Source organism: Myxocyprinus asiaticus, chromosome 3, assembly GCF_019703515.2.
Source record: "Myxocyprinus asiaticus isolate MX2 ecotype Aquarium Trade chromosome 3, UBuf_Myxa_2, whole genome shotgun sequence".
In the NCBI taxonomy this organism is placed as follows: Eukaryota; Metazoa; Chordata; class Actinopteri; order Cypriniformes; family Catostomidae; genus Myxocyprinus; species Myxocyprinus asiaticus.
In genome coordinates, this window is record NC_059346.1 from 34016479 (window position 1) to 34040623 (window position 24145).

At 36.8% G+C, this 24145-nt stretch overlaps 1 protein-coding gene across 1 annotated transcript in view; it reads left to right on the plus strand.

Moving 5' to 3' along the window:
- Window positions 1–3770: 3770 nt before the first annotated feature.
- The window catches only part of LOC127429960 (extracellular matrix organizing protein FRAS1-like), a 209212-nt gene continuing 188837 nt past the window's right edge, over window positions 3771–24145 (plus strand). The window contains exons 1-2 of the mRNA XM_051679361.1: window positions 3771–4163; window positions 5129–5160. Of these exons, the coding sequence (XP_051535321.1) occupies window positions 4097–4163; window positions 5129–5160 (99 nt within the window). The 5' untranslated portion in view covers window positions 3771–4096. The remainder of the gene's footprint in view (window positions 4164–5128; window positions 5161–24145) is intronic.

Sequence of the window (24145 nt, forward strand, 5' to 3'; positions counted from 1 at the left end):
CAGATCCTACGCTGCTGCATCTGCTAATTGAGTCCTCTGTATCTCTGCATTTTGCTGCATTCAGCTTTCCTTCAACCCTCACCAGTCCCCTAGTCCCTGCTGCTGAAAAACACCCCCACAACATGATGCTACCACCACCATGCTTCACCGTTGGGATGGTATTGCGCAGGTGATGAGCGGTGCCTGGTTTCCTCCAGACATGACACTTGGAATTGAGGCCAAACAGTTCAGTCATCGTTTCATCAGACCAGAGAATCTTGTTTCTCACAGTCTGAGAGTCCTATAGATGCTTTTTTATGTGTCTTGCACTGAGGAGAGGCTTCCGTCAGGACACTCTGCCATAAAGCCCAGATCGGTGGGGTGTTGCAGTGATGGTTGTCCTTCTGCAAGTTTCTCCCATCTCCACACATGATCTCTGGAGCTCAAACAGAGTGACCATCAGGTTCTTGGTCTCCTCTCTTACCAAGGCCCTTCTCCCCCAATTGCTCAGTTTAGCCAGGCAGCCAGCTCTAGAAAGAGTCCTGGTTGTTCCAGACTTCTTCCATTTAAGAATTATGGAGGCCACTGTGCTCTTGGGAACCTTCAATGCCTTCCCTAGATCTGTGCATCGACACAGTCCTCTCTCTGAACTCTGCAGGCAGTTTCTTTGACCTCATGGCTTGGTTTTTGCTCTGATATGCATTTTCAGCTGTGAGACCTTATATAGACAGGTGTGTGCCTTTCCAAATCATGTCCAATTCATTGAATTTGCCACAGGTGGTGTACATCAAAGTGTAGAAACATCTCAAAGATGATCCAGAGAAATGGGATGCACCTGAGCTAAATTTCAAGTGTCATAGCAAAGGCTCTGAATACTTATGTCAGTGTGATATTTCAGTTTTTTCTTTTTAATAAATGTGCAGAGTTATCAAAAAAATCTGGTTTTTGCTTTGTCATTATGGGGTATGGAGTGTAGATTGATGTGAACATTTAAAAAAAAAAAAAACATTTTAGCATAAGGCTGCAACATAACAAAATATGGAAAAAAAAATGAAGGGGTCTGAACACTTTCTGAATGCACTGTAGTTTCTCTTTAACCTTTAGCCTTTAATAACCTTTAGCTTGCTCACTGGGAGTTGTAAGGCAATATTCTCTGTAAAACTTCTTAGAACAATAGTTATTGTGAAAAGTGCTATACAAATACATTTGAATTGAGTTTAAACTTCTTTCTTGCTATAGTGAAATGACAATATAAACACCAAGTATTTAATTTTCATATAAAGCTTACAATTTTTCTTACAAAAGTATAAATGGGTCTTTATACATGAAAATGTAAAGATGCCTTTATATTTTAGGAAGGGGGTCTCTCACAAGAAGTGATATAGCTGTGTGCTATTCCATTAAAAATAAACACCTTTAAAGATTATTTTGTGCAAATGCCTAGACTGTTTTGAATTTCTTTGAACATCATGACAAATAATGACCACATGTTCATAAGCATTTTCATTCTCTAAAAGTAGATTTGACTTTGACTATAGGCCGAAAGTTTTTATCGTATATCTTGGCATCAGTAAAATTAATTGTATCTTTTCTTTCATCTTCAAGGGCCATTTATTGAGCAAGCAGTTGTCTGCAGTAGGACAAGTGAGGGTTTGCACATCAAAATTGAGGAATTACTACCACAGGAACACAAAAAGGCATGAGATTTTTGCTTTTGTTTATATTTGTATTGTACAAAACAATTACACTGTAATAAAATGTGATCATGTTCAACTGTGTGTTTATTATGTTGCGAGTATTTACTTTAGAACAAGTAGAAGTATGTTCTAGGTAGGGGTGCAACAGAGCTACAGGCCTACTGTGGTCATAGAGGCCACCTTAAACACTAAGGTTGGCAGAGAAGAGAGCTACAGAATGCCTGTATTACAACTGTTTTTTTAGTTTTTTATCCATGAGTGAGTGGGTTTGTTGTGAAGAATGTGTAAAGTGGACCCACATTGACTGCCTCAATAATAATGGAGATCCTTTTAGGAAATTAATTTGTGAAAGTATTTATTTAATAAATCTTACTCAGAAAATATTTTGCTAATCAAAAATGTTTGCATATGGTATCAAATTGTGCCCTGAAACTATAGATCTTACTTAGAGTATCACCATGTTTAATTTTTGATTGGAATAAAAACTGGGTTGTCTGGAATAGGACAGTCTGTTAAATGTGTTGTAATGTTGTCTAAATTGGTGTTGACGAAACTAATATTTTTGCAGACAAAAACACCTGAAAACATGAGCTGAGAATTAGATGTGATCTAGGACCTTTATACAGCGTTATACATTGCATGCTATTGAAGAGACTAGTTTATCTCTCACAGTCTTGTTTTCATTCAAAAATGTAATATTGTGCTGCTCTGTGTATGGTCTATTGCCCCTATTTCTAAACTAAACCTCTCTGGGGCCTTTTGAGAGGTATAAGCTCCAGCACCCTTTATATTTTCATGATTTTTTAATTGAAAACAAGCTTCTTTTAGCATTAATTTCACGCAAATTGTGTTGCTTCGTCAATATTCAATAAAAAATATGTTTTTGATCATCATACAACTTGAACAGAAAAGAGGATATTTCTGTGCACTACTTTTCAACACCAGGTGGCAATAGATACTGTCATACACAAAGTCAGCTTTAACAATGATTACACTGCTTGTAGCCTACATAGGAATAATAACTGTACTGCTTTGTCAAAATTTTTGTCATTTTCCAAATACCTTATAGAACACACATGTAAAGGACTAAGCTGAATAAAGAAGTGTTTTTCTGTAATATTTACTTTACACTTAATCATAAGCATTTAATTAGAAAAAAAGCATGTCTTTAAAAGTCATCTTTGCCTTAAGAGATTTTAAATAACCAAAAACAACTGAAAATAAACATGTTTATGGGATGAAATTGGGACTCCACTTGGAAATGCATTATTCTGTAGGTAGGAAATTTGACTGTAGCAAAAAGACATAATCCCTCTTTTTAATCTTACTGTAATAATCTGTTTTTGCTGCATTGTGACATTAACCATAAATAAGGGCATTTTAAGTTTTTGATTAACATAAGTATGAATTAAGTGTATTTATTAAGCATTTATATCATGTACGTTAAAATGCTCCCTGTTTGTCGAGTATTGCATTAAATGCTTTTTCATGTTGTTATAACTGCATAACACTAATTTATAATGCATTTCTAAATGATGTATTTGTCAGTAATAATCTACTCCTTTATAAACCCGTAACAAATGGAACATTAATGTAAAGTGTTACTAAAATTTCTGTTTTTATTCATGTGTGAGCACTGACCAAGGATCAAATTGCACAGTTACACATGACTCTGACCATGTCACATAAATTGCAATATGTATTGTATAACTAAATGTTATGTATATTGTATATGTATAACTAATTTCTAAATCTTCATTCTAATGTATGTACAACTATGTTGTATAATTTGCTTATCCAACAAAACATGACATATATGTATGCTACTGGATGTTGAATATTCACACATAAATTCATTAGTTAAGAAAAGAGCTTATCTTTCTATTCTAATTCTATTAACTTTAGAAAAAAAAGAAAAAAAAAAAACTCCACAGATGAAGAGAAAAAAAAAAAAAAAAAAAAAAACCGTATGTGGCCACAGGTTTTGTTCCCACGTACAGCTAAAGGAGGAGGGGGCTTCTGAACTCATGAATGCAGCTGGTAGCGTCTCCAATAACTCACTTTAAAGCGCACCTAGTACGTTCAAAGCGACTGTGGTTGTTAGGGCTTGTTCCTCTGTAATTATTCGTGTACAAGTCTTCTTTGCCATGGGTCCGTACTTTTAAGAGACAGCATTTTCGTGTGTGAACCGCTCTCTAATGGGAAGTTTCGTTGATCATAAAGTTGGAGAGCGCACTGGACTGCATCTATTCGGACTGGACGCTTCCCAGTAACGAAACCGACCGACTTACTGCAATACTTTAAGCTCAGGCACTGGTGCATCATTGATTTGAAGGCAACGATGAAACGCTCGAATTCACATTCAAGTTAAAGTGATTCTTTTGAGCATTTGGATTCAGATAACACTTTCTAAAGGGAATATGGGTCCTGTTTGGATCCTTATTGCTGCTTTTATTGGATATAGCACCAGCTTGCCTGGAGTAGAAGGTTGGTGTGCGTCTTGTCTTGATTTCACTGAATTCAGTGGTAAATGTCTTGCCTAATATAAAACCGGCATATCCATGCACATGTGTTTTAAGTGGTTAATTGCAATCAAATAGATTTACAAATGCGCACAAATCCGTTTAGCGTTAAAATAGGTGATCACATTAGCGATGCTTAATACAAAGAATTATATTGCATACTGTTTAATAATTGCATGACTGTTGACTGGGGTTTTCCTCTGTTCCACAGTAGCTACAAACATCTTAGATCTCCTCACATCAACTTATACATGTGATAGCTACATAACAAGTGCATACTAGAACTTACTAGTGATTACAATAGCTGAGTTATTTGACAGTGACAGTTAACAGTAATTGTAACAAAAGCTGATTTTGTGCTTGCCTTTCTTTGAGTTGTAAAACTTTGATTTATTCTTCAAAAACACTCCACACAATTTTCAAAAGATTTTTAGACATTCCTGAATCATATGCTCAGAAATATGCTCTCTATAAAATAAACACAGATCTTCTTGCTATCTGAAATGAATGATCTTGAAACCAGGAAAACATATAAAAACACATGAATTGTCTACACTGATAAGGATAGTTTTGAACACTATGCGTGCATAAGTACCCAGCATGATCCCTAGAAATATCTATGTTGACAGGAGAAGTTAATATCATATATTGAATGGAAAACTGATCAAGGTTATAATATTCTGACATCCTTTCTTTTTACCATTTGATAGTAAACCGTTAAATTCCATTTGAAAATCTTTTGTGTTGTCTCACAATGGGAGACAGGAAGGGCGTTCATGAATGCCCAAGACATTGTCTGAGACATGATTGCCATGACAGTGACATTTATACAGAAGTAGGCTAATAATGAACTTGTCAATTGGACTGTTAGTGAAAGCTAATGCATTGATTCTTTTCCACTCTTGTTCATCTCATTGTCTTCATCCACAGGAGCGTGTGTCCATCAAGGCTCATTGTTTGCGGTACGTATCCATTCCTCCTCTTAATTGTTTTTTGCTTCCTTTTAATCTGAGTATTAATGTACCTGGGTTGAGATCTAGGGCTTTAAGCAATAATTCTGGCCCATTTATGCAAGCCGGACATTGTGCCATTAATTATTAAGGAGACCATTATCACAGCACTGGCACTGAAAGGAGTCACCTGATAAAGTATTAGAATAGGCCTAACAGTCACTACAGTTATATTTGAGAAGATGTGCCTCATAAATAATGAACACATGCTGACTTTGTGAATTGAAATGAGTGTGAGATGGTCTAGATTATGTATCTTGAGAAATGGCTGGTAGAAAGAGAAAGAATTCAGATAGCTCTTCTACAGCTCAGTGCAATTTGCAGTCTCTCTGGTTTCCATGCATTTGTTTATCCTCATTTGTCACATTGCGTGGTTATGAATAATGAGATTGCCCTTTCGTTGTTCCCTTTACAGATCTGATTGTAATTTGGATGTTAACATTTGTGTGTAATTTTGAACTTCATCCATGATTACTTGCAGGAATAATAACTTCATAAGTGCTTAGAAACTGGTAAAATTGGGGGGCCAGGATAGCTCAGCGAGTATTGACGCTGTCTACCACCCCTGGAGTCGCGAGTTCGAATCCAGGGTGTGCTGAGTGACTCCAGCCAGGTCTCCTAAGCAACCGAATTGTCCCGGTTGCTAGGGAGGGTAGAGTCACATGGGGTAACCTCCTTGTGGTCACGATTACTGGTTCTCACTCTCAGTGGGGTGCGTGGTAAGTTGTGCGTGGATCACGGAGAGTAGCATGAGCCTCCACATGCTGTGAGTCTCCGCGATGTCATGCACAGTGAGCCACGTGATAAGATGTGCGGATTGACTGTCTCAGAAGTGGAGGCAACTGAGACTTGTCCTCCACCACCCGGATTGAGGTGAGTAACTGCGCCACCACGAGGACCTACTAAGTAGTGGGAATTGGGCATTCCAAATTGGGAGAAAAGGGGATAAAAAAGAAACTGGTAAAATTATTTGGGGAACGCTGGCTTGTGTTATAACAGAGGAAATATTTCAAAGATTCCTGGTGGAGCAGCTGGTAGTTCTTTTGAAAAATGTTAACAACCTTCATACTTAAAATTGTGGTGCACAACAGGTTTTCTTCATGTTTTAATGGTGAATAATAACAAATTTCACTCTCTGCCATTGTGTAATGACAGTATTTAAAAGCAATGTAAACACACAGCAGCAGGATTCCTCTGTCACTGCCCTGAGAACTGTGCTATGGCTCTGAATGGTATGTGTGCATAATGCCCTGTAACTCGGCTCCTCCTGGGATTGAAGAGGCTTTGTGGTAAAAAAACGGGGAGAGGGTTGGGAAAACGGTTGTGGGCAGGTGGAGGCATGCTGGAGGGAGTCAGGAAGAGGCTCTTTGGAGTTCAAAAGAAAAATCAGCCAAAACACCTGGACAAGGAGCCAAAGTATCCTGATAAAACAAGAGAAAATTTTAAGGATTTAGGGAACAATTATGGATTCAATCTCTATAGAAATCAAAAGAACTAATAAAGATAACAAATTAATAGTTGAAAACAGTTTAATGTGGCTGTACGGTTAAAGCTGAGTATACCAGTGGTATTGTGAGTCTTAAAATTTTTAATTGTTTTAGGTTATTTGAGTATTAGAAATTTATTAAAGGAATATTCCGGGTTCAGTACAAGTTAAGCTCAATCGACAGAATTTGTGGTATGATATTGACATCCACAAAAATGTATTTTGCCTTGCCCCTTTTCTTTAAAAAAAGCAACAGTCTTGGTTCCAGTGAGGCACTTACAATGGAAGTGAATGGGGCCAATCCATAAACTTTAAAGTACTCACTGTTTTAAAAATATAGCCACAAGACAAACGATATGCGTGTTAACATGATTTTAGTGTGATAACATTGCTTGGTAACCTTTTTTGTGTAAAGTTATAGCCAATTTTACAACTTTGTTGCCATGACGATGTGATGTCAACAAACCCTAAACCCTCTATATGACTGTAAAATTATAATTTAAACAAATTTACATCTCAAGTAATACATAAGTTTTGACAAAGAATTAATGTAATTGCTTTCATAAAACTATAAGCTTCACATTTCTGCCTTTAAAACATCCAACAATTGGCCCCATTCACTTCTATTGTAAGTGCCTTACTGTAACCCAGATTTTTGCTTTTTTTAAAGAAAAAGTGGGATGAGTCAAAATTATTTTTGCAGTAATCAACATTAACTTGTATTGAACATGGAATGTTCCTTTAGCATTTTACTTGAGTGTGCTCAGTAGGGTTTTTTTTTTTTTTTTTTTTTTTTTTCAACTATTTGTCTGCCTGGTATAATAATATTGAAAGTAAAGATCACAGTAGCCAGTAAGATCTTTTTTTGTTTTTTGTAATTAAATATAACAGTGGCATGAAGTTGTAATTTTAATCAAGGCTTGTAATTTGAAGGCCCTGTTGAGAGTTATTTGGCAATTGGTCCAAAGTGCTTTCTACAATTATTAATGATTGTGAAACAGAGAGTATACAACTGGAACAAAAACACTATATGACATGACAGATGCTGAGATTTCTCAGGAGTGTTTAATTTCTCAATATTCTGCATGCGAACAGTCCATGCAATTAATACAGTACAAAGATTTATGAGACCCAGTGCAATAACACTCACCCTTTCTATTATGCAGTACATTCTAAAATAAAGTACAACACCACATCTAAACATATCATGCGTGCCCTAGGGCACGAATTCCTTGCATTGCAAGTAGTCCGCCTCTAAGCAATCGAAATGTAGGGCAACTCAAGAATAGAACTGACTAAACACAGGCCACCAGAAATGACACAGGCGGATTTTGAATGTTTGATTGGGTTTATATGGCAATAGAAATATTTAGGAAATTGTCATGCATAATTTTCCACTCTATACTGGTTTGTTCCATAGTCCATAATGTAGTGCAATTCACTGCATGCTTAGAGTGCAAACGTAGAGTAAAATTAATTAATTAATTAATTGAAATGGAAAAATGTGTTATAAACTACTTTCTGCATAATTTCTGCTTATATAAAATACAGAATATTTGCCTTTGTATGATGAAAACAGATTTGGGAACAAAAATACATTATATTTTTATAAACCGATTATATATATATATATATATATATATATATATATATATATATATATATATATATATATATATATATATATATGTGTAGTGTGTGTGTGTGTGTGTGTGTGTGTGTGTGTGTGTGCATTCAGAAAGTATTCAGACCCCTTCATTTTTTTCACATTTTGTTATGTTGCAGCCTTATGCTAAAATGTTTTAAATAATTTTTTTCCATCAGTCTACACTCCATACCCCATAATGACAAAGCAAAAACCAGATTTTTGACAACTTTGTTTATTTATTAAAAAGAATAATCCGAAATATCACATTGACATAAGTATTCAGACCCCTTTGCTATGACACTTGAAATTTAGCTCAGGTGCATCCCGTTTCTCTGGATCATCTTTGGAATGTTTCACTTTGATTGGAGTCCACCTGTGGCAAATTCAATTGAGTGGACATGATTTGGAAAGGCACACACTTATCTATATAAGGTCTCACAGCTGAAAATGCATATCAGAGCAAAAACCAAGCCATGACGTCAAAGGAACTGCTTGCAGAGCTCAGAGATAGGACTGTGTCGAGGCACAGATCTGTGGAAGGCTACAAAAAATGTAGGCTGCATTGAAGGTTCCCAAGAGCACAGTGGCCTCCATAATCCAAAGAGAGATAAACTCCAGGTGTCATATGGCATTTTAAGAGAGTCATTGTCTATTTATCAGGATTCGGTGAAAAAGGCTAGGAAACAATATTTTTCTGATTTAATTACCAAAAACTGTCACAAGCCTCGAGTTTTATTTATTACTATTAACTCTGTGATCAATCTGATTAATATTTAATGCACTGATGTGTCTTTTAATACCTGTGAAAATGTTCTTAATTTTTTTTTAATTTTTAATTTTTAATTTTTTTGTAAATAAGATTGTTGATATTAGATCACATATTGTGCATTTTACTTATGACCCATCGGCCCCTTTTATATGTCCTGCTGTTTTTAATCAATTTGAACCGGTTTCTATCCTTTTTCTTGCTGAAATTGTAGGCCAAATGAAGCCTACTAATTGTCCCTGTGATGTGATACCATCTAGGCTTTTCAAACAGGTTTTTCGGCCTAGTATCCTGACTATAATTAATAGTAGTCTTGAAACAGGATCAGTGCCACTGTATCTTAAACATGCTGTATTGCAGCCTCTTCTTAAAAAACCAAACATGGATCAGCCAGTTTTAGCAAACTTTAGACCGATTTCTAAATTGCCATTTCTTTCTAAGGTCCTAGAGAAAGTTGCTCTTAGCCAGTTGCATAGTTTCTTGGTCCAAAATGCTGTTTTTGAGGCTTTCCAGTCTGGATTTAAAGCTCAACATAGTACAGAATCAGCTTTGTTAAAAGTACTTTGACATCTTTTTATTAGTTGATTCAGGACACTCTGTGATATTTATGCTTTTAGACCTTAGTGCAGCATTTGATACTATAGATCATGGGATCCTTATCTCCTGCCTTGAGGAGGTGGTGCGTATTCAGGGTACTGCTCTTAAATGGTTCAAGTCTTTTTTGTCAAATAGAAGTTTTTCGATCAATATTGGCCAGGTTTTTTCTTCTTCAGCCACTCTTACTAGCTGGGTTCCACAAGGGTCCATCCTTGGCCCTATCTTGTTTTCGCTATATATGTTGCCCTAAGGGTCTATTTTTAATAAGCATGGTATTTCTTTCCACTGCTTTGCAGATGTCATGCAAATCTATATGCCCCTGAGAAAAGATGATATGAGTGCTCTAGATTCACTTTTGAATTGTTTAAATGACATTAAAGCCTGGATGTCGGTACATTTTTTAAATCTAAATAAAAGTAAAATGGAGATTTTTTGGTTTGGGGGATCTGATGTCCCTGACATTTTTAAACTAGGTAAACTGGCCCCTTTTTGTAAACTAGGTTTTCTGTTTGACAATTCTCTGAAATTAACTCAGAGAACTCAAACAGATTAACTCAGTTGTCAAATCGAGTTTTTTTCATTTACGATTATTGGCAAAGGTGAAGCCTTTTCTTTCTTTTAGTGATTTTGAGAAGGCAATTCATGCCTTTGTCTCAGTAATGCTAGATTACTGTAACTCTTTATACGTTGGTGTTAGCCAATCATCATTATCTCGGCTGCAATTAGTCCAGAATGCCGCTGCTAGGCTTCTGATGGGCACTCGTAAGCGAGAGCATATTTCGATTTTAAGATTCTTATATTTGTTTTTAAATCTCTGAATGAGTTAGCACCCTCTTATTTGTCAGAACTCCTGCACATACATAAGCCTTCAAGGTCTCTTAGGTCTTCTGACCAGATGGTTCTGACTGTTCCCAGGTCTAGGCTGAAGCTAAGGGGCGATCGTGCATTTGCAGTAGCTGCCCCGAAGCGTTGGAATGAATTACTGCTCCACATGAGGTTAGCTCCAACTTTAAATATTTTTAAATGTCGGCTGAAAACGCACCTTTTCTCTCTAGCATTTGAGTAAATTGAGTTTTGTTGACTTGCTGTACATTTTTGTTTTTCTTTTCTGTTAACATTTAATTTTCTTTTGTATTTTTTCTTTTTTTGTGTGGTTTATTTTGTTATTCGTTTATTTGTCTTTCTCTTGGGGTTTTATATTATTTACTTTTATTATTGTACAGCACATTGATCAACGGACTGTGGTTTTAATAGTGCTTTATAAATAAATAAATAAATAAACTAAATTCTTTAATGGAAGAAGTTTGGAATAACCAGGACTCTTCCTAGAGCTGGCCGCCCAGCCAAACTGAGCAATTGGGGGAGAAGGGCCTTGGTAAGAGAGGTGACCAAGAACCCGATGGTCACACTGGTTGAACTCCAGAGATCATGTATGGAAATGGGAGAAACTTGCAGAAGGACAACCATCACTGCAACACTCCACCAATCTGATCTTTATGGCAGAGTGGCCAAACGGAAGCTCTCCTCAGTGTAAGACACATAAAAAAAATACCTAAAGGACTCTCATACTGAGAGAAACAAGATTCTCTGGTCTGATGAAACGAAGACTGAACTGTTTGGCCTCAGTTCCAAGCAGCATGTCAGGAGGAAACCAGGCTCTGCTCATCACCTGCAAAATACCATCCCAACGGTGAAGCATGGTGGTGGTAGCATCATGCTGTGGGGGTGTTTTTCTGCAGCAGGGACTGGGGGCTGGTCAGGGTTGAAGGAAAGCTGAATGCAGCAAAATACAGAGATATCCTTAATGAAAACCTCGTCCAGAGCACTCAGGACCTCAGACTGCGCCGAAGGTTCACCTTTCAACAGGACAATTACCCCAAGCACACAGCCAAGACAAGAGTGGCTTAGGGACAACTCTGTGAAAGTCCTTGAGTGGCCCAGCCAGAGCCTGGACTTGAACCTAATCGAACATTTCTGGAGAGACCTGAAAATGGCTGTCCACTGACGGTCCCGATCCAACCTGACAGAACTTGAGAGGATCTGTAGAGAAGAATGGCAGAAAATCCTGAGTACTGAGTTAAGGGTCTGAATACTTATGGGTCTGAATACTTATGTCAATGTGATATTTACATTTTTGTTTTGTTTTTATTATAAATTTGCAAGTTATCAAAAATCTGTTTTTTGCTTTGTCATTATGCGGTATGGAGTGTAGATTGATGTGACAAAAAAATAATTTAAAGCATTTTAGCATAAGGCTGCAACATAATTTTTTTTGAAAAAAATGAAGGGATCTGAATACTATCTGAATGCACTGTATTTATACACTCACTGAGCACTTTATTAGAAACACTATGGTCCTAATAATGTGTCTGACGTGGTCTTCTGCTTTTGTAGCACATCCACCTCAAGGTTCGACGTATTGTGCATTCTGATATGCTATTCTGCTCACTACAGTTGTACAGAGTGGTTATCTGAGTTACTGTAGCCTTTCTGTCAGCCTGAATCAGTCTAGCCATTCTCCGTTGACCTTTACTATCAACAAGGCGTTTCCATCCACAGAACTGCCGCTCACTGGATTTTGTTTTTCCAGCACGATTCTAAGTAAACTCTAGAAAATGTTGAGCGTGAAAATCCCAGGAGATCAGCAGTTACAGAAATACTCAAACCGGCATGTCTGGTACCAACAATCATGCAACGTTTGAAATCGCTGAGATCACATTTTTTATGTGAACGTTAACTGAAGCTCCTGACCTGTGTCTGCATTATTTTATGCATTGCACTGCTGCCACATGATTGGCTGATTAGATAATCACAGGAATAAGTAGGTGTACAGGTGTTCCTAATAAAGTGCACAGTGAGTGTATATAAACATACTTTATATGTATATTTCTCAATATCTTGTTCAGGGGACTTTCATGTTTTGAATGCATTTTACCTCCACAAGCATTCAGTCACATCTGCTGAGAATACAGCATCACTAAAGTTGAACTGGATTATTTGTTTAAGCCTGACAGTAATTCTTCAGTGGCAGTAGGGTCGCCAGTAACTGACATTCATCCTGGTGCTTTCACCCGTGCCACCCATGATGTTAGAAATCCCTCCTGTCTTTCAGGAGGGCAGCCATGTTTCTCAGAGGATAAAGCACTGAGCTTCAATACCTCAAGGCACATTGAGGTTGTCCTTGACTTAAGACCTATTAGGGTGTTTTCTAATTTTACTATGTTCACATAACCTCTGTTTAATGGCACAGGTCATTAAATACCTAGCTGGCCCATTTTATTATGTCTCAATGCACATAGATCTGAAGTTGAAACCTAATCTTGTATAATTTTTTATGGCCTTGTCAAAAAAAAAATTCAGAAATATGAATCAAAACAAGAGAATGACAAGAACATGTCCTCTTCAGATAATTTATATTCTTGGTTGATAGTAGTAACAAACATTTTATTCACTTATTTATTCTACTTTTACATAGCCACAGATTTGGTTGGATTTTATAGTGGGTGAGCTAGACTTGTTGATGCAGACTTGTTAAATTAATGGGCTGACTTAGTTCCAAAGGTTTTTTGATGTGAATAACTTCACATGGCTTTACTTGCAGGTGCTGAACCCTTTCTGGTCTACTGAACATAAGATTTTGCCCCACTGATTTAGCTAAACAGCAATTCCCATGGGCACAGAGCACACAGTGCTATTTGACTTAGCTGAAAGTGGCTTAGCAGCCTTTAAATTCCTGGATCCAGAATACTTAAAGAGAGCAGAGATTTTGAATTATTTCTCAAGCTTGCACATACTAGATTTGTCTTTCTTGTTAAAAAGCAAACACCCTGCTTGGCTAATAGACAAACACTCGAACAGCCTGAACTGTCAAACACCTTCTCAGACAACTAGTTCTGGCCTGACAGACTTATTTCTGAGTTGTTTGTCTAGAGGTCAGTGGTTTTTGTTCCCCAGTTCATTCCCAGTGATTATCTTACCACTCTGAGGTGAAGTAGGTTTGCATCTTGTCCATTGCTGTGAACAGATTCCTAGTCTTAAAGGGTGTGCATTCTTAAACCATGACCTAACAGAAACAACTAACTTTTGTCTAACTCCAATAATGTCCATCATGTTGAGACACCTGCATTCTCCACCATTCATTGTGCTGCGTCTAGCTTTTTTGACATGTTCAGTGTGAACAGCCCCTTTGGCCAGCCTTAAATGAATGTCTTGTATGTTTTGCAGATTGAAACCGCAAATGTTTACCTAAGGCTTCCTTGTGGTTTGAATCATGGTTTTCCTCAGATTATATTTTTACTCCAGCATATTCAGAGGGTTCAGCGTTCTATCAGGTGTCAAGAACATTTCTGGAAATGAACTCTTGATGAGAAGAGTTAGGCTACCTGTTGGTTTCCCTTAAGTGCAGCTGCTGGCAGAAGTCAACTTTCCAGCAGTCAGAATAATTCATGTTCAGACATGATTCATTTTGACATTTAGGATTCAACAATTGATGCACTACAATTGAATTCCCTGCTGATCGACCAAAAACATATGAGAACTGCTGAGAGATTAAGTGACAGGCCTCATTTCAAAGGTCAGTTTTAGGTATAATTGTCAGTCTTGTAAAGTCCTCTGGTGCAAAGAGCTCTTTATTTAATTTACAAATACTTTTGAGAAAATTTGAGGAAAGTTATGCTAGCTGTGAAAATATACTAATGTCAGAGGCTCCACAGCATCTCCACTGTCATTATTTGCACATCTGTAACTTCTCTGCTATTGTTTCCGTTGTGTTTTTGAACATGGCTCCCTCTGAATTCCATGGAGACAAGTGGAGGTGAAAAGACAGAGGTGTGGAAAGATGGCTGCTTGAGGAAAGAGCAAGCCAGACGGGGCCTGTCTTTGGCTCCAGTCTCCTCCCCCCTAAAGTGCCTAATTTTGGTTCTTGCTCATGTTCCTCTTCTTAGTGCAAAACAAAGCCTCCACGGTGTGGCCTGCCACCCAAGACATTGGGACTGAGTTTGCACTTGTTTTGCTGGTACAAAGAGATCTTCACACTTCAAATCTTTTAGGTCTTGGCTATAGTCCCAACTGATAACAAGGGATCTAACATGAGGTCTCAGCCAAGGAGTCTCTTCCAACTTAACTAGAGGCAAGCCCCCGGCAGGTTAATACAGCAAAATGAATAACCTTTATAATCAGCATTCATTTTGTTGATTCAGGCTGGCATTTTTGAATGGTAATTTAGGCATGATTTGTGGTTGAATTAAGATGCTTGATTGTGATCTTGATTGTGGCTTTGAATTTAATTACAAAGCACCTTTCAGAGTGTCTAATGGAAACTCCTCTTGTTTTGGCAGAAAACTCAATGTTGGTTTCAGATGTGGAAATATTAATCGTCCTCGTGAATGGCCCCTTATCATCAGTGGTATTTTGAACACAGCAGTCAGTCTAAACTCTTTGAATGCTCTTTGCTCTATAGACAAACCTGAACTCTGCTATTAGCAGAACTGGTCTTAAAACATAAGATACCAATCTCATTTCACCATGGCTAAGATGCACTGCAGACAGTCTCAAGTTTAAACCAACAGATAAAAAATTTCTAAGTCGAGGATTCACACAGTTGAGCATCATTCACAGTTGTTTTGCAATGCATTCTTGTAAAAACACTAAGTGACTACATTATTTACGGAACTTAAACAGATAGTTCACCCAAAAATAAAAATTCTCTCATCATTTACTCACCCTCATGTCATCCCAGATGTGTATAACTTTCTTTCTTCTGCTGATCTCAAATGAAGATTTTTAGAAGAATTTCTCAGCTCTGGTGTTCCTTTCAATGCAAGTGAATTGGTACCAAAACTTTGAAGGTCCAAAAGCACAGAAAGGCATCATGAAAGTAATCCATAAGAATCCAGTGGTTAAATCCAAGTCTTCAGAAGCGATATGATAAGTATGGGTGAAAAACAGATCAATATTTTAGTCTTTTTTTACTATTAATCTCCACTTTTTTGTTTTTGGTGATTCGCATTCTTCCTGCATATTGCCACTTACTGGGCACTGAGGAGAATTTATTGTAAAAAAAAAAAAAAAAAGAAATGAAAAAAAAAAGGACTTAAATATTGATCTGTTTTCCACCCACACCTATCATATCACTTCTGAACAAATAGATTTAACAACTGTAGTCTTATGGATTACTTTTAAACTGCCTTCATGTGCTTTTTGGACCACAGGCGGTGGTCTGAGTATGGTTTGTTAATAGGTTCTTTTGTGGTTCGATTGATTTGTGATGTGAAAACGAAGAGGTACCAATCCGCTTTGCATTTTGTTGTGACATAGCTAAGTACATCGGTGCTTGCCATACATAGCTGTGTTACATAATCGCCTGACTGAGATTATGTGATCGAACTGCGATTATTGTGTACTTTAAATTCCAATCACATTTTACTGACCAAATGAATGAATTTTAAGCAAATGTAGAAATATCATGACCACGACCGCGTTGTGTCTCATATCTTGTATTATCTGAGCACTCCAATCCAAACTAACTGTGGATCAGCCGGACTTGAGCAGCATCTGAAGAGCATGTGAAGAACTGTGATGCGTGTGCTGTCTGTGGAGGTTCGGGTCAAACTCCTGCGAAAATACAAGCAAGTATTTTGATAGTGAACAAGCGCTCCGTTAAGACTTTATTTTTAAGTTCATGAAATGGCACATGTTTAGGGTTCATTCATACATGCAGTGTTAATGACATGCAGAAGACATGCTTTATACCTGTGGAGAAACAAATTTTCAAATACTCATAAAATCTAAAACATTTTCCTTCATGTGAAATAAGGGTTCAGGGGTTTAATCTGAGAGCCTTAACATGTGAAAGTGAAGAATTTAGGACAGATATATACTGCATTACTATTGCATAATAAAATAAATTAGAATAGAATAGAATTTACTGTCTGTGTTATATTAAAAACAGTGTAAATAAAAACTCGACCAAAAAGGAGAGACATGTTTTAAGTATTTTTTAACATTTAAAATATTATTTTTCATGTAATTTTGTCCCTGTGCAATAATGTAATGTTTTAAAGCCTTATAGGAAATCATATTGCCTTATTTTTATTATGATTCCAAGTTAAATATTAATAAATTACTACTTAAGGTGTATGTGAATTAAGCACACACATACACCTTAAGAAGTATGACAATTTATCATCATGATCACAATATGTATGACAATTTATTGTTAGCCAAATGTCTTAATCGTGACTGCCATGGGATCTGAGTTCTTAAGGAGTTGTGGTGTGAACATCAAAGGGTCTGAGATCACGTCAAAGCAAAGAGGACCTAAAAAGAAACTGGGTCCTCTTTTAAGTCCACTTACAATTTAAACACAAAAAGCACTGAGGTCATTTGCAGCTGGTTCCCTTTTTGGTCCACTTTAACTGAACTGGGTTTGGTTAATTTAAAACGGACTATATGTGAAATTACCCTTAAATTCTTTTGAGCATTGTCTTAAGCATCTCAAGCATTTTAAAAGGGTTTATTGTCAATGTTTACTTGTTTAATTTTGATTTAAAAAATTTTTTTTATTGTTTTTATTTATTTTATTTTTTTTTGCATAGCTGCATGTATGCTGTTTAGTTCTTTTTATTAGAAGCTATTGAGATACAATGTTCAAATACCGAACCTCACAAACAGTTTACAAACATTTACCTTAGACCCCAATGCACTTAAAACACTGAATAAAAAATGAGACAATGCTATTTGTATGCAAGAAGCTTAGTGTGTATCTTGCATTTACCACATTATTCATTTAAAATACAAGGGATTTTTTATTTAGAAATGTTTATTTCCACATGTTATCTAAAAAAGACCCCTTCAGACCTCCCCCGATGAAAAGCCTCCCTAAAGGGTGTTTTTTTAAGGAGTGCATGAGAATAAAGAAAGACGGTGGGGGTTCCAAACAACACACAATGGAGTGGGAGGGTTCAGTGAGGGCTCTAAAGGTTAGTGACCTTTACACCATGGATCTTCTCGTAAGCAATACAGGTGTGGGGGTCAAATCTTGACAAGAAGTTTGTGACGAGTGACTATGTTAGTCTTGTGTATTTTAGTAATAGAATGGTCACAGAAATAGTTTTGAATCTAAATAGGCTATATTTAACTCATTAAGGAAGTAATCATTCTCATTCCCTGTTTTTGACTCACCAGATTGAGTTCATTGTCATGAAAGTATTTTATAGCAATCTTTTTATTTAGATGTTCTTTCAGTTTTCCTTGATCATTAAACTTCTGAAAGTTTAAGAAATTATATACTCATCTACATGAAAGATGTTTTTCACAAACTGACTTTGAAAAAAAATGAAAGTAGATCAAAGCTTGTCCTGAGTTGAACTAGTTTAAGCTTAACTTGGGTTAGGCTTATTTTAAGATATAGGGGCTTTTTAACAGAGGGCTGCCCAGCAAGCTCTTAGCCCTTGCTTTTCAGTGGTGTCAAGATGCCACAAACAAACCTGTGAGCGTATTTATAGCAGGCAATTACATCTGCTCGGGGTCATGCCCCCTGTGCCTTTGGACACAGGCATTCTTTATCTTGTCCTCTGGAAATAGCCGACAGCCTCTACATCTTTACAGAGAATCAAGTCAGCACAGTGTGCTTACATTTGTAGCAGTCAGACAAGGTAAACAAGCCCCTAGGATTCCTCATTTCCCTCCATACTCATGGATCCACAGACATCATTAATCTCATCAGTTCAAAGCCGCCTGTGCCTGCAAGCTCAGTTCAAGAGCCAAGGCCACTGAATCAGTGTTTTCCACAGCTTTCCCACTTTTAATTAGGTAGAAGGAGAAGTCGGACATCTGTATTAACATGCATCTCAAATGTGTCTCCTGTGACCACATGTGCTCGGATTTTGTCGAGGAGAGGGTCTTTGATTTTGTGACTGCATACATCACTTTATCAACTTAGATGTTGTCTCCTGCATATATACACTTCTGAGCACTTTATTAGGAACACTATGGTCCTAATAAAGTTCCAGACACAGTTCCACAACAAGGTTCGACATGTTGTGCATTCTGAGATGCTATTCTGCTCACTACAATTGTACAGAGTGGTTATTTGAGTTACCGTAGCCTTTCTGTCAGCTTGAACCAGTCTGGCCATTCTCCGTTGACATCTCTCATCAACATGGCGTTTCCATCCGCAGATCTGCCACTCACTGGATTTTTTTGTTTTTGCCACTATTCTGAATAAACTCTTAGACTGTTGTGCGTGAAAATCCCTGGAGATCAGCAGTTACAGAAATACTCAAACCAGCCCAACTGGCACCAACAATCATGCTACGGTCAAAATCACTGAGTTCACATTTTTTCCCCGTTTTGATGTTTGATGTGAACATTAACGTTATCTGCATGATTTTATGCATTGCACTGCTGCCACATGATTGGCTGATTATATAATCGCATGAATATGTAGGTGTACAGGTGTTCCTAATAAAGTGCTCTGTGAGTGTATGTATGGGCTTTTCCTAATTTTTCAACTGGATGTTTTTTTTTTTTTTTTTATAAGCTGTACCTAGCTTACAAAACCCTTGGATTGGCAGAATAATTATGTGAATTATGTATATAATTAGGTGGTCCTTTTATGTTGTCTGGGGCACATAAAGATGCATTTGTGTTTATTGTGGCCACATGCATCCCAGACCACCTCCAAAAGTAGCCTGGTTGATTGGACCACAATGCATTGCGACACATTGGACTCTCTTTGCCCCTGTATTTAGAGTTGTGCACTTGTGATTGGATCATCAGAGATGGATGTACACAAGGCCACAGTCATGGTGATATCAAATTTAGGATTTGCTATCTACCAATATAAATGGTGCTGTTTTATATTATATTGTTTAAACACAGAACATTTTTTTTCAACAGGCCCAGAGAAGATTAAAATATTTACTGTCATAATATAGGGGACTAAAATATTCCACAGTCTTCCAAGTATTCCAGTATTTAAGTTTCTGAGTCTCAAAAGGCTCTTTTTACATTTGAAAGGATATTTAAAGAAAATAATAACATCCATCTCAAAAACAAAAATATAAAAAAGAATACTAATTAATTCATAGGTGTAATGGATTTTAAGTATCAAATGACTGCAACAACAGTAAAATAAAAGATTTTGTATCACATACTGTATATTTTAGTATACTATTTCTCCAAAAACAAGCTTGTTTTCATCTTTTAAGGCCAAATTATATAATGATAATGGTAGTAATAATGGTAGATATCCTGATAGTAATAATGTTACTTTTACAGCTGTTGTATTAAACCAGTGTGTGTACTAGAATGTATATAACATAGAGCACATTCTTTCAGCATCCCTTTTTTCCATATCATTTGCTTTACCGCTATGGCTTTTTTATGTGTTGCTTGTATTCGAATATCAACAGTCTTATGTCTATCTACTGTACATTGCCTGTTCAGATTTCCTTAAAGCTTTTCTCTGATTGGTTGGTACGTTTTCTTCACTGTGAGTGTTTTTCACAACAAACATGTGAATAGGCCTTCTGAGCTCTCTGGACCCTAAATAATGCAGTTTGTAGATTGTTTTCAATTACTAATGCATGAGACATGTATGGACAAACGTATATGGATTCTTTGCAGGATACATACAGTATAGTGATACTAAAATATTCGCACCAAAAAAATTACATTTTTTCAGTTTGTTTGTTTCCTAAAATCAAACTCATAACCTTTGTGTTGCTAGCAACATGCTCTTCCAATTGAGCTAGAGAAATATACTGAAAGAGCTACATAGGACCCATATTCTCTATTTTTATATAGAGAATATTTCTTCTCTCATGGATCTTTGTTGAAAAGAATGTCCTTGTTCTGAGTGGTGTCTGTCTTTAGTCTCTGGCCAATGGTTGGTTAATGACCAGTTTCTGTAGAATGATTTACAGGTAGACAGGGCATTGAGACTGGTAGTGCTCAATTTCTCAGCATTCCCTGTGGTTATCCCACGCTTGTCTTTACCTCACCGCCTGTCTTTCCTCTTCCCCGCTCCTCTTATCCATCTTCACATCAAGCAAAAAACACTCTGCCCCTCTCTGTTCAGGTGTCATGATAGTTATTGTTAGCAGTACAGAACACCTGGATATGGTCTGCTATGCCTCTTAATGGGAAAAACTGTAATTTGCAGCGGAAGAATTGTAAAAAAAGAGAGGAAGGGAAGGGGAGGGATTTTCCTTTAAGGTATTTTCAGAGGCAAGTGCAGATCTGTCATTAAGTTAGTGTGTTTAGTCATTTCACAGGTGCATGGGCGAAAATTATCATTTGCACAATTGAGAAAAAAGCCCATTTGAGAGAAACTGAAAATGTTTTATGGGAAATGTAATTTATCCATAGAAAGTTTGCATTTTAATTCCTTCACCTGGCAGTTTTAGGTTTTTATAGAGTAGTACTAATTTTATATTGCCATAAAAGCAGGGGTAACAATGCTTCCAAACCTAATATGATGCGACCAGTAAAATGTCTGTCCACACTGGACATGAAACTGGAAATGGATTTTGGATGAGATCGCATGGAGGGCGGGGCTGCCCAGCATGATAAATAGAAATCAAGTGCTCAACGAAATGTTCTCCATCAGATCTCCCTTTTAATACACATTTTTTCTGTGCTTAAGATGTGTTTGAAGTAAAATGGTGCTGAAATGATCAAAGCAGTAAGCATTCAAGCTTTTCCTCTGTGCAGTCAGTGCTGAAGGACAAGGCTTCAGCATCAGGGGCCCTTGAGAGAGCCATGAATAATTCTCTGAGCTATTTACTCTTGGGTTAGAGTTTGAGGACACATTTGCTGACTTTGATAAGCTAGATCCAGGATTGTCATTCCTTTCAAATAATTTCATGGAGATGGAAATGTTTCTGAGCAGTTATATGAGTCATGTTACCTGGATTCCAATGAGATAGAGATTAGGGATGTGCAAAACTGTATTTTTTACAAATGAACTAGTAGGTGGGTTGCCTGAACGAGTTCACTAATCAGTCTTAAAGAAGGCCTGTAAAATTAGTCTGGTTTTGGGATGACCTGACCCCAATCAGACATGTTGAATGAGGGCATTTACTTAAGATGCTTTCCTGTGCTCAAAAATAGCTGGACGAGCACCAGTGAGTGGAACAGTGTGCAGGAGTCTTAAGACACATTTTCTATAGTTGGACAGTTTGGAACTTGACATGGCATCTTAAAAACGCAGCGCACGTGGTGGGACACTCAAATTTTTTTGTATCAGTTTAAATGTGGTTACGTTTTTCTGTGTGCAAATGATATAGCATTTTTACATTTTTACTCCAATGATGGTTAGGCTTAGGGTTTGGGTTTGGCCATATGGTTAATAAAATATGCCTTTTCTGTTTTACATGTAAAATCTATTACATGAAATACACTGTATTACATCATTTACAACTAAAAGCAACTCACAGTAAAACTCGCTTTTGGTGCTACTCTGTGGACATTTCACTGGCAAACTGGAGTTCACGCATGTGTATGTTCAACAACACTTCCAGGTTCGGCCACTGGGGACAGTAGTTTGCATTTCTGTAAGCACAGACTGATTTGAAGAACTTTTAACCTACAGTACTTTCGCCAAATTCACAGTGAGATCAGTATGAATTAATGCTAATATTTGTAAAAGATTTTAATGTTAAAATGCTTTCTTCTATCCCATCTTTATATCTAGAGATAACTATGTCATTGGTAGGTTGATTTCCCTGAAAATTGTAAACGCTGTTGTTCTGTTGCAATTTCCATACTTGCTCTGTTTGAATGAGTGACCCCGTCCAGCTTGACACAGCAACATCGGCTCAACCAACTCTAATTAGTTGACCTTACTTATATTTTTCAAGGCAATTGGTTTGCATGCTTTTTCTAAGTAAACATACTTATTTGGCTCAAGTAAACTGAACTTAATTTTTTAAGTACTGTTAACTAGTTACAAGTAAACTTAACTCATCTGTGATTAACGTATCGTTGTGTTGATTAAATGATTTAAAATGGGTTATAACATATATATTATACAGTGTAAAGGAATTTATGACTGGACTCTAGGTTAGCCATATGGCACATTGGATTCTATTCAGCACTTCTTAGTGCACATACGTAAATCTGCACTTTTGTAAAGTACAATTAAATAATGAAGAATGGCTTAAACTTAATAGGCTCCAAGTTCAAAAGAGGCAATACTAATCACCCTCATGGTCAGGGGCGGACTGGCCGTCGGGAGCATTGGGCATTTTCCTGGTTGGCCACTGGGTAATTTGGGCCGGCCTGTTGCTGCGCAAGTACCGGCCCATCCCACAGGCAATATAGGCGGCCACCCTGGGCTCCAACATGCCCGCACAGACCCCATTATAGAGTGAATATTCAAAAACTCTGTAAAGTCAATACAATGGCATATATTTTGAAAAACTGAAATTACTTTTATTTTGAATTTACTTACACATCGTAACGCATTCCCGTATGTGCACATTAACGCCGTGTCATGTGTGTACCTCATTATTTGACACACAAATCACAATAATGGTGACAACCAAAGACAACATATTAAGAATAAGATGAGCTCTGAATAATCAAAAAATGACAAATAACTGCAAGTTACAACAAATACAATAAAAGCAGCATATATAAAATCTGCAAACAGTAAAGCTATGAGCAGTACATAGTCATTTACATAATTTATTCATACCACAGGGAGCTGAAGTGCGGCTTGCTGAATAATGCTCATGCCTGATAAAAATGCAGAAAATAAGTCATGAAAAATATTACTTTGTGGCTATTTGAGTCTTTGAGGCTTACTTTGTTTAAAGGATAACAGAAACAGCACTTGTAAAAGCATTGGGCTTTTTACTTTTACTCAAGAATAATCTGGGGAAGGAATTAAAACACTGCAGACATAAAGATGCAACAAACTCACATAGAGTGAAAATATGAGCAATTAATCTGCAAAATATCTGCAAAGTTCTACACTTTAAGAGGTGTGTTTATTTTGTTTTACATATATTTATATTTGTTTATATTTATATATGTACATATTCTGGCCAAGTTTGTTTTCATTGATTTTTTTTCCCAAATAAACATTTACACATAGTTATGAGAGTAAATTACAGGACATTTTAAGCATTGTCATCAGTGTCCTGCTGTGTGACACTTTCTTCATCTAACTATTTTAAACAACATTTTATGATCTTGTATAGCTATATATATGTACATATACTGTATAATATATTATTATTATACTTGTTGTTTCCACAACCTCATATTAACTAAGATAATAGTTTATTTGCACTTCTAGAAAAAAAGTTGAAAGGTGATTAAGATCTTTAAAAACTTGTCATGTACATTTTAACCTAACATCTGTATGTTGGGAAAAAGTTTTTAGACATGTTATTTGTCTGAGCTATAAAGTGCTTATTTTAGTGCT